A 15939-nucleotide genomic window follows, 5' to 3' on the forward strand; every position below is an offset into this window, starting at 1 on the left:
CGGTTCTACGTCTAAATTAAATACAAGAATTAAATTATCAATTTTCGTATAATGTGAAAACGGGAAATCGATGCCCCGTCTCTCCGGGCCCCGTGTCTTTCATTTAATTGAGTTCAGAAACTGAGATTCTTCGGGGAAGAAACTTTATCGCGAAAGTGAAAATTGATGCCTGAGTTGGGGATGTCCGTCGAGAAATTCATTGAAGCTATTTCATTGCCCGCGCGAGCGAGGGTGTGTCCGGCCGTAGATACCAGGGAGGGAGAAATATCGTGCCTTACGAATATTACGCTCGTGTTCGATAAGCCGTGTCCAGCGTCGTGTTCCCCGGGCGGAACACTTATGCGATCGCGGGAACCTGAGATACACATTCGCGCTCGCGGTAAATTTCCTCGGTAATTGCGGTGCGGCGTGGCCGCTTGCGTGGGTGCTGATGGAATCCCGGGCGCATGCAGGGTAATAGAACGCGGCACATTTTCAACGGAGTAAAATTACGAGAGCGGTAAAACGAAGAATGTGAAGACTCACGTGGAGACACTCACCCTTTTTCTTTCTCTCCCGCTCTTTCAAATCAATTTTGCACAATCCGTTGTTAATATAATTTTCTAATAATTTTTATTGTATACGAGATTAGCTCGTTATTAACATCGGACGATAACAATCGGCGTAACAATATTGTTACACCAAACCCTTTGATTATTAATATATATTTAGAAAACGACTGTCTTTGTAAGGTAATCTTAAATTAGATGTCGTGGGAGAATCTCAAACGATTTTCCCATCCGAGGAAAAGAAAATGTGATAATTATAGCCAAATCAGAATTTTTCTTCTCCGAGACTTTCAATCGCACGTGCGCATTTGGAGAACTTACGTTCGAAAGGGATACGAGTAAGCTGCTTGTGCGTCCCTCTCTCATTTCGAGCCGCGGAATATTTCCACTTCAGCGTGAACACAGTTGGGAATGTGACGGTTTTTACGTGTCGACGGGCAAAACGGTTGAGGGTTGCCCGTAATGCAAGGTATACGTATATGCCGCCAGTAAATTCTCCCGATAATTGCGTAGCGGCGCGGGTGCTCTCGGGATCCTGGAGAAAGGATAATAGCCAAGAGAGGCGGTTTTCGAACGCGCGGCTACGTGTAGCATAACGTGTCTGTATATATTCAATGCACCGAGACGCGGGATTACGAGTCCGTGGGACTCGAGAAGTATCGATTTTATTGCGTCGCGCGATCGTAGTTCCCTCCCGTCCGCGTCGTGGCTACGTGTCCCGAGGACACGCGTGGTACCCCGCGTGAATAATGTTAAAAGACCGTATAAAATTTAACCGGCTCGAATAGCGGTGATTTATGTGCACATACGTGCAGCAGGCATACGTGCAGTTTACGGATGCGCGTTGCGTAAATTATAAATTATATCGATTTTATTTGTCAGCGGTTTTCTCGCAAAATCGAAGCGAGATTGCCTGTCGAATCTTGGAGAGCGAGCGCCGATAATCCGGATCGGAATCTGATGTCAAAAGCTAACGAAATGATAGTGCACTTTAATTGAAAATTTCGAGAGCAGCGGAGGAGAACAGGGTAATTTGAAATATCACGTTTTGTAGTCCTTAAACAAAAGAATCGATTATGGTTCGAGGATGCGACGTGTCCTCGTAAAAGTGCTCGCTTCGCGCGAGCAACGTCGTAACTCACGACTTTTAGAAAGGATAACGCGAGCACTTTGAGAACGGCTGAGCGCGATCTACGGAGCCCTTGACGCCGAGATATGTCGGCGACGTGTAAATCACGGGGCGTAAACTGCATTCCGGCTGCTAAATTACTTCGCTGATGCGAGCCGGCGGTATCGCGAAACGACCCGCCTACACATCGAATCGCGTCCGCCTCTCTTACATTACACAAACATCGCGTATATCCCTCTAATGGATATATGTAACGTTGCGTGATTTCATCACATATTTCAGACTATTCGAGGTGGTTGACAAAAGGTTATTACAGAATCATTATCTAATCCATACCGTTGTGCGCCGTTAATCATATTTTACGACTATACCGCTATTTCACGACAAATCTTTTCTAAATAATTGTATTTAAATATAAATATGTAACAAATATGAATTCTAAAAAAACATTTTATTTTTAATATATAGAATAGAAATTAAATTGCATTTTTGAAACGATTAGCGAATAAAAAAAATCGCGATTTCTATTAAGTCATATCGATTTGATTAACGGGGGCGAGTGGAAGGATTAAGAATATTTTTCAATTAATCCAATATTAGCCGCAATAATGATAAATCTAAAACTAAATACAAGATAGTGTGGCCATGAAGTGGCAATCAAGTGGACACGTTTCGATCAAAAAGTTACTGACCTTCGTCAAATACTTCATTCTGACATAATTGATAATGTAAATGAGATTGCGTCACCACGCGATATTTGTGCAATTCACATGTACGGCGATCGCGAAGTCACCGTTTACGGTTACGTGAATTCAGCTAGTAATTCAATTAATCGATAATTTACTGCGAGAAGTAACATCCTAGCCAACGCGCCCTCCGCTATTTAATTTGAATACTCGTTCCGTTAGCACGTGGTCAGATACGGCTATTTCCATAAGTAAGATGTCTTCTTGGGAAAAAAAAATAAACAAGTAACTTGGAAAGGTCGAATCTCAAATCGTCAATTATTGATTTCGTCGCGGCTTGCGATAATTCCACTTCTCTATTTCGGCTCTTCTCACTCATACATATGTCGATGCAGCGCAGCGCGCAGATCAGAATTGTTCGCGCTAAAGAAAAAGAATACTATCTGTCGATGTGATTAATCATCAATCCCGTAATCCAGCGGCTTACACGCATTTAGAACGTCCAGAAAAACTGACGGCACCCGCGATCTTCGGTTAATATTTGGACGCGAACGCGAACGGAGTATATCTGAAGACCGCGCGGCGGCCGATTGCGCGGATTCGCGGGGAGATCGAAAAATTTCTTCTCTCTCATTATAATCTTCCATCTTAACGTGGCGCGATCTCTCTCGCGGCGGCGGATACACGTCTCTTGCGAGACGAGACGGGGCCCCCTCACGTCCCTGTCGCTCCGTCGCCTCGTTAACCGATGGGAACAGATTTCTGATTGCGTCCCCTTTTCCCGTCGCCGAACGCCAGCCCGCGGTGCAACCGAGCACCTCCGGGCGGATTTCGCAAAGGGACCATTTCCACGCCGACATCCCGGTCGCCGTGTTACCGAAATATAGCAACAATGTACCGTTAAAGCGTTCACCTTTGTTCGGATCCACGGCGCGACGTCGCTAACCCGCCTCGCGATGAATCCGATCCGGCCAGATATACGCGAGCGGCACCGGGCGCGCGGATCACGACCGTCGGTGATGGTCACTTTCGGATTTCGCAAAATCGTGACCGCGCTTTCGTCGATTCTGTCGCGCGAGTTGCCCGCGAGAGAAGCTCTATTCGATTTTTACGTTCATTGGCGGGATCGAGCGGCGTGATTCTCTGAGAACGCACGAGCAGAAGATGCAACCGGGATCTCCGACGAATACTCTCAGTTGCCACTTGTAATGTTATTACGTAAACTAAATCGACAGGCATAAGCGGATTTGCTGGCAGGCATACTAATCGGTTACTTCAGGCAGCCGTTTTACTACTTGAATTGAGAGCCTCCTAATTGTTTTGTCAATTTGTAACCGCTTATCTCGTAATAAAGTTTATATCTATACGGTAAACAAATGCTGGCGCAATCGAAGTCGTTAATCAACCGTCGAACCGACACGCATGATTGTTTAATAATTTCGCAATTATCAATCTTATGAGCCCAAAGTTTTAATTATCTCCTTTGAGATACAAATTTATTAAGGTCAAATATCGATCGATCAATCAAGTAGAGAAGTTAATTATCTGATTAATTTCTCTCCTTGATTAATCGATCGATATTTCTCGATCGACATTTGGCCCCAATAAATCTAAGTCGGCTGCGAGTCGGAGCGAGATCTAATTTTCCCGTTGACAAAATTTTCCCCGAATATACCACGAGTTTCCTGCGAGACCCGCGCCGTTTCGCAAGGTTTTTCGTTTCGACGAAATATTCGCGCTCGGTTCTATCCTAGCTCGGCCACTGCCGCGGCGAAGTTTCGCAAATCGGTCGTTTCGCATGCGAAACCGACCTACCGTGCTACCGGATTGCAAAAGGCCTCGCCTCCCTCCCACGGGGACAGAAGGAGACGAATGTGCAGAACCGCCCGCGGGAGATTCCTGCATTTCGGAATGTTTAAAAACGTCGCCGCGTGACGCGTCGCGCTGCGCCGCGGGAACGTTGCTTCGAGGGAAGGAACCTCTCGCGGATAATTATGTATTATGTAAACGCGCGTTTAATTGCTCACACAACATATAAACAAAGCGGCACACGCGCGCGCCCGAGTCCTACAGGCTCGAGATTCCTCACTCGGATATCTCGGATAAATCTCATAAACGAGATAATAGTAATGACTCGTTTACTCTTACTACTTTTATTGAACGTGACCACAACGCGAACGTGAGTTCGAGAATGCATTTATTAGTACCTCAATTAACTGATATTCCATTCGAGAGAATAGAGATATATTTATTGAATTTATCCTTAAGCAACAAAATTATAAGAAGGGAGATATTTATTGGAGAAACTTTCTTTTTAAATTTGGAGGAATAAGGCACGAGGATGCGCAAGTATTGCAGAAATTGCAGAAATCATTCGTGCATAATTTTATAAGTTACGCAGTTGATGAATTACTTTCAAATTGAAAGTAATTAAGTGACATTCCATTTAAATTGATATTCATTAATTTTACGCCAATATCTCGATTTTACATAGCGTCTGTGAATAAACATTACTACCTATGTGACATTTTTTGCAAATGCACTTTTCGGCCTTGTTCCTCATTATTATCATTCTATACTACAAAATTTAGGCCAACAAGTTCCATGAATACATATTATTTACAGATGAGTATTTAAACTTATATTCAACAAGTTATATAGATACTTGTACACCGAAAAAAAGAAATGCCAAATCAAAATTTATATACTCAAATTAATGCGTCATTGTTTCGTATATACGCAACAATCCATAATTTTCTTATAAGAAATTCAACTTTTCTTTTCTTGGTTGAACTATATAAATTTCAAGATTTCCACGTTGAAACTAAAGATATATATTTGCAAATCAAGAATATTCTTTTTTTTCTGTGTTAAGTATTTAACTTTCGACACAGTTTTTTGTCTCTTTTGAAAACTTTACTAATCGTCATATAGGCGATATTGTTTATTCATTGACGACAGAGATTTTTATACCTCGAGTTTCTTGCTCGAAGTGACGAAACTGTACGACGTTTATCGGAGCAACTCGGCTCGAAAGACACGCACCGTGACAGACACTTGAAAGAAAAGTACGTGCGCTCGTGCGTTTCGGTGCGCAACATCGATCGTCCACGCGGGACATTCCTGTCAACCGAGGATCAGGCCATCAGGCGCGATGGGAAGCGAAGCGAGCTTTCCGAAAGCATAGCGCTACCCTCGGGGGCCTCGGGCGCACCCCGGGGGATCGGCGGGCGCGTTAGCTCGATTTCCGCGTGTGCCAGTTATCCAACGGCGCGGGCATTACGTAAACTGACATTTTAGCAGCTAACACGAGCGAGCGAGCGAGCGAGCGAGCATGCGATTCCAACCCGAGCCTTTCCCGCGCCGCGGACTCTCGCGAAAGAAAAAAAGATGGAGCTCCGACTCGATAAATTGTCCTGTCGCCCGATAAATTCTCCGTTCGGTCGATATTTCGTTACGATCAGGCGTATACGACTGATCGATTGAAATTCCATTTACACACATTTGTCTAATTTTGATGCAATTCTTTTAGAATCCATTTTGAAGGATGTCGACGAGTGATTTTAATACGAATGTATATCGAGAAATGTAGAACCGCGCTTAATTTACAAACGTTGGCGTTGTATTTCGAACGTCAAAGATTGTATATAAAAGAGAAATAAAGTGCAGTGACACTCGTGTGTTAAATATCAAAGTATATCACACGTAAAAGAGGAATAAAGGAGCGTCATATACTCTGGAGGTGTAAATAAAGTTGGCCGCGTTTGCGCGGTTGCGTCGCCATTAACGCACCAACCTCGCGCTCGGCAAAGTGGAGGAGGCGCGCTCGGACTTAAATGAATCAGAGACAAACTCACCCACTCTCGACACGACCGCCAGAATCAGCAGCACGCTGCTCACGATTATCATCTTCCCTCCGTGGTCCCGTCGGTCGCTGGAGCAGGAATCAACGACGTGGTGTCGGTCGAGGACGAAGGGAGCGGACCGCGGCCGTCTATCCTCTTCCTTTCCGCACGCGAGCTCTCACACACCCCGACCGCACTGAAGGGAGGCGCGGAAACCGGCGCGGCGCGGCACGGCGCGGCGCGGGACGATTTGAACGTCGCTCGGGCCCTCGGCGCGGCGGCGTATCGCGGGGGGCGATCCACCGAATTCGGTTTTACCCGCGGACTCGGACCTCGCGGGTCGATCGTCACTCCTCGAATTTTCTCCCCGGTTTCTCTTTTCTTCCCCTTTCCTCTTTCTCTTCCCTCGGAGCGACGAGCGAGCCTACGAGAGAGCCGCAGCAGCCAATGCAGCGCCGTTAATTCAGAGCCGCTAGTGCGCCATGGACGTCGCAAGAACGTATGCTACGGTCACGAGGAGAGAAAGGTGACTGCGGGTATATACGCGAGGCGTGCACGATACCGCCTGTCTTCATGGCATAGTCACCTTTCTAGCAGAGCGGGGCAACAAAGAAGGGAGCCTTGGTGCTATACCCACCACCGCGCGCGCGTTGCCCACCACCGCGCGCGCGTTGCCCACCACCTCGGTGCGGTATACGGTACGACGTTCGCGATCACCAGGGATGGAGTGGGGACCAGGTGGTGGAATTTAACGCTCGAAATTCGCGTCGCCCCGAGCTTTTCCCGACCGCGCCCGCCGCGCTCTGGCATGTTCTGGCATTATTAACCCTGAGACCGCCTCTCGATACCCTACAATATGAGGTGAAAGGCGGGGGTTGCGCGACGAGGGGATGCATGCACTTACATCCGAGCGGCGAAGCCGAATTTCTTTCGCGATTCCTGCGTGAACAAGCTTTTCAGGAAACAGAATATCCTAGAAGAAAACTGCGGATTATTGATCATGATTATGATAAATACAATGAAAGTTCTATAAAACTAATAATTATGACGTTACAATAATGAAATGATTACAGTATGAGTATTATTATAGAGACGATTGTCCATTGCGACATAAATAAAAAATTATACTATTATATAAATATATTATTTATATAAATTAATATTTTTTATTTCTATGTCTTGGAAGACAGGAGTCTCTGGGAGTTAACGTCCCAAAGTTTACAAATTAGTAAACTTGAGGTCTACAATCGTATCGCGGGATATACTATCGAATGATCGACAAAAATAATTATCGTTACTCCCAAACGGCATTTTGTACAAAACAGTTTATTTTTTTCCCCATATAAAATGACTAATACTATATCTTGTTACCTTATATTATTTTTTTTCCGCAATACGATTACATGGAAAAAAATGTTTAACAGATCGGAACCATCGCTTCATATCTGATAGAATCAAAATACTACCGGCCACCGCGTAGGACTTATTTTTTTTTTTTGTACGAAGATTATGCTTGCCTTCAGTGGTCGGCAACGATTGGAACATATTTGATTAGGATTGTTCGCCGAGCAATAAAAAGATAGAGATTATCCTACCAGTTTCTATATACACCCAAATACTAATTTACATTTATCAATTGACGCAACTCAAGGACAATCGCAAAGTAGACGTATGACCGCTGGAATTAATGACAATACGAAATTCCGGATAACTATAAGAACTTCAATTAACCTGCGGTCGCTTTTGATTCGCATACGCATACCTCCTTAAGCTGCAGAAATATATTATGCATAAAAATGATACAGAGCTTCCCCGATATTCTTCTCGAATAATCACGGAACGCACAATAGAGAAAAAAAAAACATATCACATGTACAAATAGCTTTCCGTCTTCAAGACGCATGCAGATGCCATATTACTGTGCAATCCTTCTAACCGAGGGATTACATGTTATTTCTCTCATCGTGTAACAACGTATATCGGTGTAAACGACTAGATATTGTTGCGACGCCTTGACAATGAAAATTTCTCTTTTCTTTCCTTCTTTTCATCCATGTTCCTGAGAACTCGGCAGTATATTCGAATAGATATGCTGAATAATTGTGTGTAGACTCATTAAATTCACTCGTGAACCAATGTGATCGGTAGAACGTGATTACAAAGTAAACAATGCAGCATACGCAATAGTATGCACATAAATAATTGTGCACGATTAGATAAAATTGACAGAATATCTCTTCGGATATATAAAATTTGTGATCAACTTCAAATACACAAAGTATACACTTTAAATACTCCCTCGTCTTCGTCAACCGAAGGTTGGCAGCAGTCGGGAGAAAAAGGGAGAAGAGGAGAAAAAGGATAGAGAGTGGGAGTTAGTAAGGCGACGCTTAAAATCATATCATATAAAAATTAGTGGATAATAAGATCGATATCAATGGTCGCATTAAACCCTAACATCTTTACAATTGTTTTAAATATAAACAGATCTTGCTTGCACCTCGCCTCAATACGCACATCGACTTTCACGTCATCGTTATCAAAGCACTTGACGAAGTCTGCCCTAAAACTTTACGTATTCCGAATCTAAGAAGAATTACATGAAATACATTTATTCAAATAGAAAAACATTCGCAAATCTCTATGATTAAAAATATCGTTATACATACAAACGCGATCTTTTTGCTTCCTTTTTGTTTTTCTTTTTAGCTGAGTTTTAGCTGTCTTTAGGATAATCGTACGACAACACGCGCAGCGGAAAGATTTAATTTTTCTTTCTCTTTAATATCAAATCGCTCAAACGATCTCAATGGCCAGTACGTGAAAAATCCAAGTGTCTTTCTTAAATAACTTTTTATTAATAATTACGAAACGATTTTGTATGTACATTAATTAAATGCTGACCCGCAGTTAGTGATAGCTGCGCGAGACATCGTCAAATAGAAACGGCGTCGTTATGACTCTACAATTTGTACAAAATTACTCGCAAATAAATCGCAGGGGATATCACCATGCGTCCTTGCTGAATAACGGACTTTGATTTGCTGCCCGATAACACCGATAGCCTAATATGGCGTAGCACGCAAACGCGTAAATGTAAATGTTCTCCGTACATCTATACATGCACATTTGTACGGCAATAACACAGTAGATCTATTTTTTTTAGCTGTACTTATTGCACTTGCTCACAATTTTCCGTTCTTTCCTCGAAAATTCTGTACATACGTATCATTAATTTTTTTACCATATTTTCACGGTAAGTGCAAAAAAGTGCGCTAAAAGAAATAGATCTAATATCGTACGCGAAGATTTCGCGTTATCCGGCGCGCCTGAAGAATTAAATAGTCACGCGTAATCGAGCAGTGTGTACAATTCTAATTACTAACTAGTTCAATTTGCCTATACTTCTTGCGCAAATTGCTCACGGAATCCTTGAACAGAACCGGGTCCAGCCGCATGTTAGATCGCAACAGTGGCATATATCCGAAGACAGCGACGAATGTATTCATGCATGTTTGTCGCTGTATGAAATGATCCGGGTCGTTCCACGGCGATCTAAGATCCAACGATGTACGAGTCAGAAATACAATAACGATATCGTACATATAAATCTCAACAACAGCATCCCGACGATACTTACCTAATTCCAGCTACTGTAGTATCTTTGTATAGCTTGCGCTGCGTCACTTTGATAGGTGGCCTTCGAGTTACGTGACTCACCAGGAAATTCATGAGTATATCCTCGCAGTTCTGCGACTGCTCCACGGTCTTGTGGAGAGTCGAGCTCAATAACTCGGTATACAGAGTATTATAGTAGCGGTGATAAAAAGCGGCACCGGTGAGAATGATACTGTAGTCATTTGTCCACTTACTGGTATAACCCCAGGAGCGCTGCGAACATAAAAACCAGATTAGCTCGATTACGAAACAAAGTGCAGGCTGGACGGAAGTCATTTAACGCTACATAATACCCTACCTTTGAGTCATCCCAATAGTGAGACCTCGCTGGATACCCTACTATTCGATCGGGAAATGATCGCCAAACCGTAAAAGCAAAGTCAATCTCGTCGGTATTTAGAGTGGCGTCCTCGTCGAGCGACAATATGGCACTAGTTTTGATTAACGGGTGAGGATAAAAACGCTGAGATATACCGTCAACCGCGACAACGTGGATTGACGCTCTGATACCTTGCCAACGTGGTTTCCTTGGCACCGGAATGTCCGAGTTCCACATAAGTATTATCTTGAAGAGAATAATTTGTTACGGCATATTACACAGATATTACAAAAAATTCATAGCAATGAGAAATAATAATAAATTAGCAATGAATGGACTTACCTTATCTAGGTACTTGCTTTTCGCGAGACTCCTAAGTAAACGATAAAGTACGGCGGTGGATCCCAATTGCGAATAGATTATGGCAGTGAAAGTGTTACCAGGATTACTGTTTGAAAAAGGAAGTTCCTGTTGGCTGTCGGCAAATTGTGGCAAAATCGTTAGTGCTCCAGGACTAGTATTCCAGACGATCCTTTCCCGCGCACCTTCCCATGGTAAACGCTCGCGAATATTCTAAATTATATAAATAATAATTATAATCAACAAAAGACCAAAAATGAGATTATATAATAAGTTGCAATAAAAATCGACAATTACCTCAAACACGGTAAATACAATTTTTTCAATAGAAGAAAAATATCTCTCCCATAAAAATTGTGTTTGCTGTCGTAATTTCAGAATTTGTACATTGGACACAGATCGTAATATGTCTGGAATCTGTAAAGGTCAAGGAACTTTAATCATCTGCCTTAAAAAACGAGGTGACATTTTAATTCAAAATATACATTTATGTTTCAACTTACTTGGAGTAATAGTCTCTCGTCGGAAAATATTACAGCCTGAGTCCAATCGATACGCTCGTGAAAGGGAAGAGCCCAACCGTTACTTAAAATGACTGGAATACATCCTGATCTCAGGGCTTCCAGAAACCGAAAGCTACCTAATCGTCGTCCTCGCGGAACCAGGCAAAATGTAGCATTCATTAATAAAATTTCGTAGTCGTATCTGCAAAATGAAAAATAGGAGCGATTATATTTTGAACGATGTCCATGTGTGATTCAAAGCGATTCCAGCATTTTTGCTACTTACGTATCATATTCCTGATTATCTTGCTGACAGTGTTCATCCTGCAATTCTCTCCAGGCCTTCCCATGACGACAAGTCGTAACAAACACCAAATCTTTACCATTGTGCAGATGATAGAGAGCATTTCTTGTCTCGGATCCAATACCGTGTACGTATCGTTTCCCCTTGAAAGCCGCTACGTATTTTTTATTATTGGGAAAATTATTCTCTAATGCTTGGCCGGGTTCTCCACCACGTTCCGAATGTTGCTTGCCAAACAAAGGTATCGATACATCAAAGTCCGGTCTATGTCTAAAGATGGACATGCTGGCCTTAGCGAGCATGGCGTAGCCCACGTCGAAAGCCAGCGACTCTTCCACATAATCGGGCCACGTACCAGAATATAAGTTAAATATCAGATGATTCCTTCCGTTATTCCAATATGGCAGGTGTAACAGTTTCGAGGGAAGATTGTGTACAAATTCAGTGGATAAGGGATCTCTATCTAACGTATCCAGGGCTAAGACAAATATACATGCCCGTGCTGGGTCCGACGTGTAATATCTCGACTCCGTGATAACGTTTAATATTTTTTGGTATAGTGGACTTATCACATCCTCGACTGGGTAGACGTACACGGTGAAACCTTGCTTGCACCTCGTGAAATCGAAGCAGGTCTCCATGCGGCAATGCCGTGTACGGTGAGACATAGCCAAAGCCCCGCTGGATGTCTTTAAATCTTTGTCATAGAATTCTTCGTTTAGACTTAAATATGAAGGCAATCGCTCGTAAGGCAACTGAGATCTGCCTGTCCACTTTTCGCTTTTTAAACGATATCCGCCGAAGTAGCAGTAACCAAGAAACGCGCATGTTACAAACAATAATAGATAGCGTTTCTTGGCTTGCATTGTCGATACAGTCAGGTTATACAAAGATATATGATAGTTCTAAGCATTATTTCTTTTCCGATGTAAAAGGTCTATATTCAGTCACAAGCACATCGTTACGGCTCAGTAGTCCCTCCAGAATATGATCACTCCTGTTCTTTTATATTGCTGTAACAAAAGGAAGGTTCCATATGTCAAGTATAATCGAACAACCTTTTACACGCAAAAAATGGCAAAAATATATTATATTATTTTATAAGAGCAAGGAAAACTATTTGTACTAATAAATATGTAAATAATAAATTTAACAAAGAGAAGTTATATTTATAATAATTATAACATAATGCTTGTTACCATATATAGTTGCGACATTGTAACTATTGCTTTCCAGCAAGGGACACCGTGTTACACAAAGGCATTTTATTGGCTACATATTATCTAAAACATCTTCCAAGATAATATATAGCCAATAAATTAGCTTTGTGTAACACAGTGTTCCCTGCTGGAGAAAACGGCCATTATTACACAATTCTCACCATCTCCCGATCGAATCGACCAAGAGAAAATGACAATTTTAAAACGACACTTGGAGAAGAGCTATTACCTTCGAACTAGGACAGAAGGTAGCTATTGACGGAAAGGGTTCAGGCTGCTCGATCCTCGCGAGCTGCATGACGGATCGGCGGAACGATACGTAAACACGTCGACACAAAATTCTACCAGAGCGATTTTACGCGAGGCGCGCACAACGCGACGACGACCGAATACCGATCCGTGCGAGCCGCGCGACGGTCCTCCAGGCTCCAGCCGACCTGGGATAACCTATAAGCCGCGCGGGCCGAATCCCGCGCGATCGACGGCCGTACCGATCCAATAATTCCACGTCGCTATCAAACGGCACGCGCGACTCATAACGGATATATATTTTACGCGATATACGGCCGTTCCCTCACGACACGGTCCGCGCGCACCGCCGACGCGACATCACCATCATCCTTGTAGGTTATCTACGGCGAACAGGAATCCCGTCGGGCCCGGCGGCGACCTTACGCCCACTCGCATTTCGGCCCGGTGCCGTACGGACACGCGTGGCATCGATCGGCGAACGCCCGCGAGTGCAAGATCATTTGCACGTCGCGGCGCATCGAATCTCAATCGCCTCGAAAAAAAAAGCAAAACGCGAACAATGCCGTGACGTCGGAGGTCGGAGTCGGAGACGATTGGACTGGCACAAGTAGCACACCGTCTACCTTTACCTTACCGTTAACCGTCCTGTGGTCCTGCGCCTCACTTCACGCGGCAACGCGCAAACGGCGGCGAACGTCACGATGCGGCGCGGCGCGTAAAATCGCTTAACGCACATTTAATGCACATAATAATACAATATTCGTGCGTGTGTGCGCGTTCATAAAAGTTCTTAATTTATGCACAATAATTTTATTTTGTTATACGCGCGTACTGTTTTATTAAAATTTTGCATAAATATATTGACACGCAAAAATTTTATTATCTATTTTTAAATGATTTCTGGAATGAGAATCACGAGTTTTTGAAACTCCGCTTTCGCGCGTAGCTTCTATCGAACTATCTTCAACTTTGCGCACATATGTGGGTATTATGAATATTCTATATTCTTGTATAATATTCGAAATGTCGCCCTATGAATTTTCATAAATATATTTACGGTCGTGGTTTAAAAAGAGCTGGGAAGAAACTTTAACCAGCAAACGGTGGAGCGAGACAAAGAGGGTAATTTAAAGATTCTAACTTAGGAAAAAGAAGAAGGGGAAGGGTTCACAGAGAAACGTTCTACTCTGCGTCTTGCTCACACACACACAGCCGTAACTTATTTATTTACAAAAGCTATTTTTGAATCATTGCTGGAACGTTTCGTCGATTAGTAATGCCGTTGTACCGCGAAGTTAGATACAATACCTCGTTAATAATCAAATATGTATGCAAATTGACACACCGTTCCAAACTGGGAACGGTATATCGAACGAAGGTGTATATCTTTATCGATCGGCTCCCAATTTCTGGCCAACTTTGTACTTCATAAACTCGCGGAGCACGATACGCGGTTTGTAGCCAGAGGGAATTTCCGCGAAAGCGCATAGCACGTTTCTTAGAACTGACAAGAATGTAATACTCGCGCGAGTTTATAGGTACAAAGAGCTCTCGAATCAAATCGACAATGCATGCACTGTTAAATATTAAAGCAGGAAATTTAAATCAATAACCTTGAGTTAATTTTGTTATTTTTAACTACTATGTGTGTCAAAATTTATTTTAACGCAAAACAGTATTATTTTAACTCCATTGATTAATTAAATATTAAATTAACGACATATTAAGTAAAAGATGGACGATCTATATATAGGAATGATTAAAAATGACTCAAATCGAGTATATTTGACATTATGAATTAACAATTAAATTTAACAGTGGACTCGAATGCGCGACGTTAACTGAAACGAGAGGACTAAACAACTGGAGATGCATTTAATATTTCGTCGATCAATTACTGTTCTCCGCGTAGTTTATTATTATTAACGGGCATCGGGAATCGCAGCGTGCCGGGGAAACCAAAAACGGATATCATTACTTCTATATATAGAGAGAGGATCATTCTTGCAAATATCCGCGCTAACTCTATATGCACCATGGTGGTGTTGCATAGTGACGCATATAAGGCGGCCTGCAGAGGCGGATGTGGACGATTTGCAATTTAATAACCGTTTCTCGTTAGCGCGTCGGAGCGAATCGCGAGCAAGTTCGAACGATTTCGGACGCGCGCGATCGGCTTCGAGATCTCCATCGGGCCAGCTACTTACTCAGGAAGACGATGTCCGCTCGGGAAACCGATCGAGCCGGTGGCTCTCATCCCTCTCATCCCTTACACGGCGAGGATCCGCGAAGGTGATTTAAACACAGCACGAAGGCGCGAAGATCGGGAAAAGTGAACCACGTATTACGCTCCACGCGGCATGAGAATAAATTTGAATAAAAATCCAAATAGAAACACACTCTCTCTCTCTCGGGAAAACCGAGGGCCCCCGATATCGATTCGCAGGTTCGGGGAGCTTCTTTCTGAGCGTTTCCGCCCCGGCCGTCCGTCCGGAGAGGCTCGTCTTCCCGATGCCGATCGTGCCGCACTGAATCGCGTTCCTTGACGAGCGGACGCCGCCGCGGCGACGGAGTTATGAAATCCTTACCTTGACCACACGTCGCGCGATCGTTTCTCGGCACACACGTGTGCACGTATATGTATACGGTATATATGCCGGTTGCTCAACGTCCGCGAGGTAAACTCTTTTTTTTTTGTCGGCCACGCGCGGAATTTGTACCCTATTGTCATGCAGACGCGACAGTTGATCGATCTTCTTGCGAGCGCGGACTCGCCTCAGTCGCCTCGTGAATCGGCGATGTCCTCCAGGCGGCGATCCCTTCCCGGATTCAGATCCCGGACGAGAAATAACGAACGCTATTGATTGCGTTATCAAACGCTTAATTGTCGCGATAGTAGGTTTGATATCTGGATGCGCGAAGCGCGCCGGAGCTTCATCGTTATCTAACGTGCGTCAGAGCGTATCGTTTAACTGAACAATTACGTTAGAATTATTAATAAAAAAAAAGCTATTGCGAGAAATACCGTTACCGGTAAAATGATCAATTACGCAATTATCGATTGCGCGAGCTTACGTACAAAGTAAGCTCGTGTC

General features: G+C 43.4%; 2 protein-coding genes across 6 annotated transcripts in view; both read right to left on the reverse strand.

The window, feature by feature from the left end:
- Cda5 (Chitin deacetylase-like 5) overlaps nucleotides 1–6722 on the reverse strand; it is a 50813-nt gene extending 44091 nt beyond the window's left edge. Inside the window, exon 1 of one of the 2 annotated variants that reach the window (XM_071705442.1) lies at nucleotides 6221–6722. In XM_071705442.1, the coding sequence (XP_071561543.1) occupies nucleotides 6221–6272 (52 nt within the window). In that variant the 5' untranslated portion in view covers nucleotides 6273–6722. The remainder of the gene's footprint in view (nucleotides 1–6220) is intronic. The other variant, XM_071705441.1, reaches the window with a different exon arrangement.
- Nucleotides 6723–7518: 796 nt separating this feature from the next.
- Ttv (exostosin glycosyltransferase 1 ttv) lies at nucleotides 7519–15699 on the reverse strand. Of its 4 annotated transcripts, none has more exons than XM_071705456.1 (8): nucleotides 15433–15699; nucleotides 11355–12385; nucleotides 11069–11270; nucleotides 10863–10982; nucleotides 10548–10778; nucleotides 10185–10451; nucleotides 9849–10099; nucleotides 7519–9763 (listed from the first exon to the last, which is right to left on the reverse strand). In XM_071705456.1, the coding sequence occupies exons 2-8, from the start codon at nucleotides 12236–12238 to the stop codon at nucleotides 9583–9585; spliced, it is 2136 nt and encodes a 711-aa protein (XP_071561557.1). In that variant the 5' UTR covers nucleotides 12239–12385; nucleotides 15433–15699; the 3' UTR covers nucleotides 7519–9582. The 4 variants fall into 4 exon arrangements, with proteins under 4 accessions (XP_071561557.1, XP_071561556.1, XP_071561558.1 ...); XM_071705455.1 differs by lacking the exon at nucleotides 15433–15699 and adding an exon at nucleotides 15052–15407; XM_071705457.1 differs by lacking the exon at nucleotides 15433–15699 and adding an exon at nucleotides 14153–14366.
- Between the last annotated feature and the right edge of the window lie 240 nt (nucleotides 15700–15939).

The sequence above is a fragment of the Temnothorax nylanderi genome, unplaced genomic scaffold (genome assembly GCF_030848795.1).
Source record: "Temnothorax nylanderi isolate EJ_2023f unplaced genomic scaffold, tnyl_v1.0 TNYL_tig0046_pilon, whole genome shotgun sequence".
NCBI lineage: Eukaryota > Metazoa > Arthropoda > Insecta > Hymenoptera > Formicidae > Temnothorax > Temnothorax nylanderi.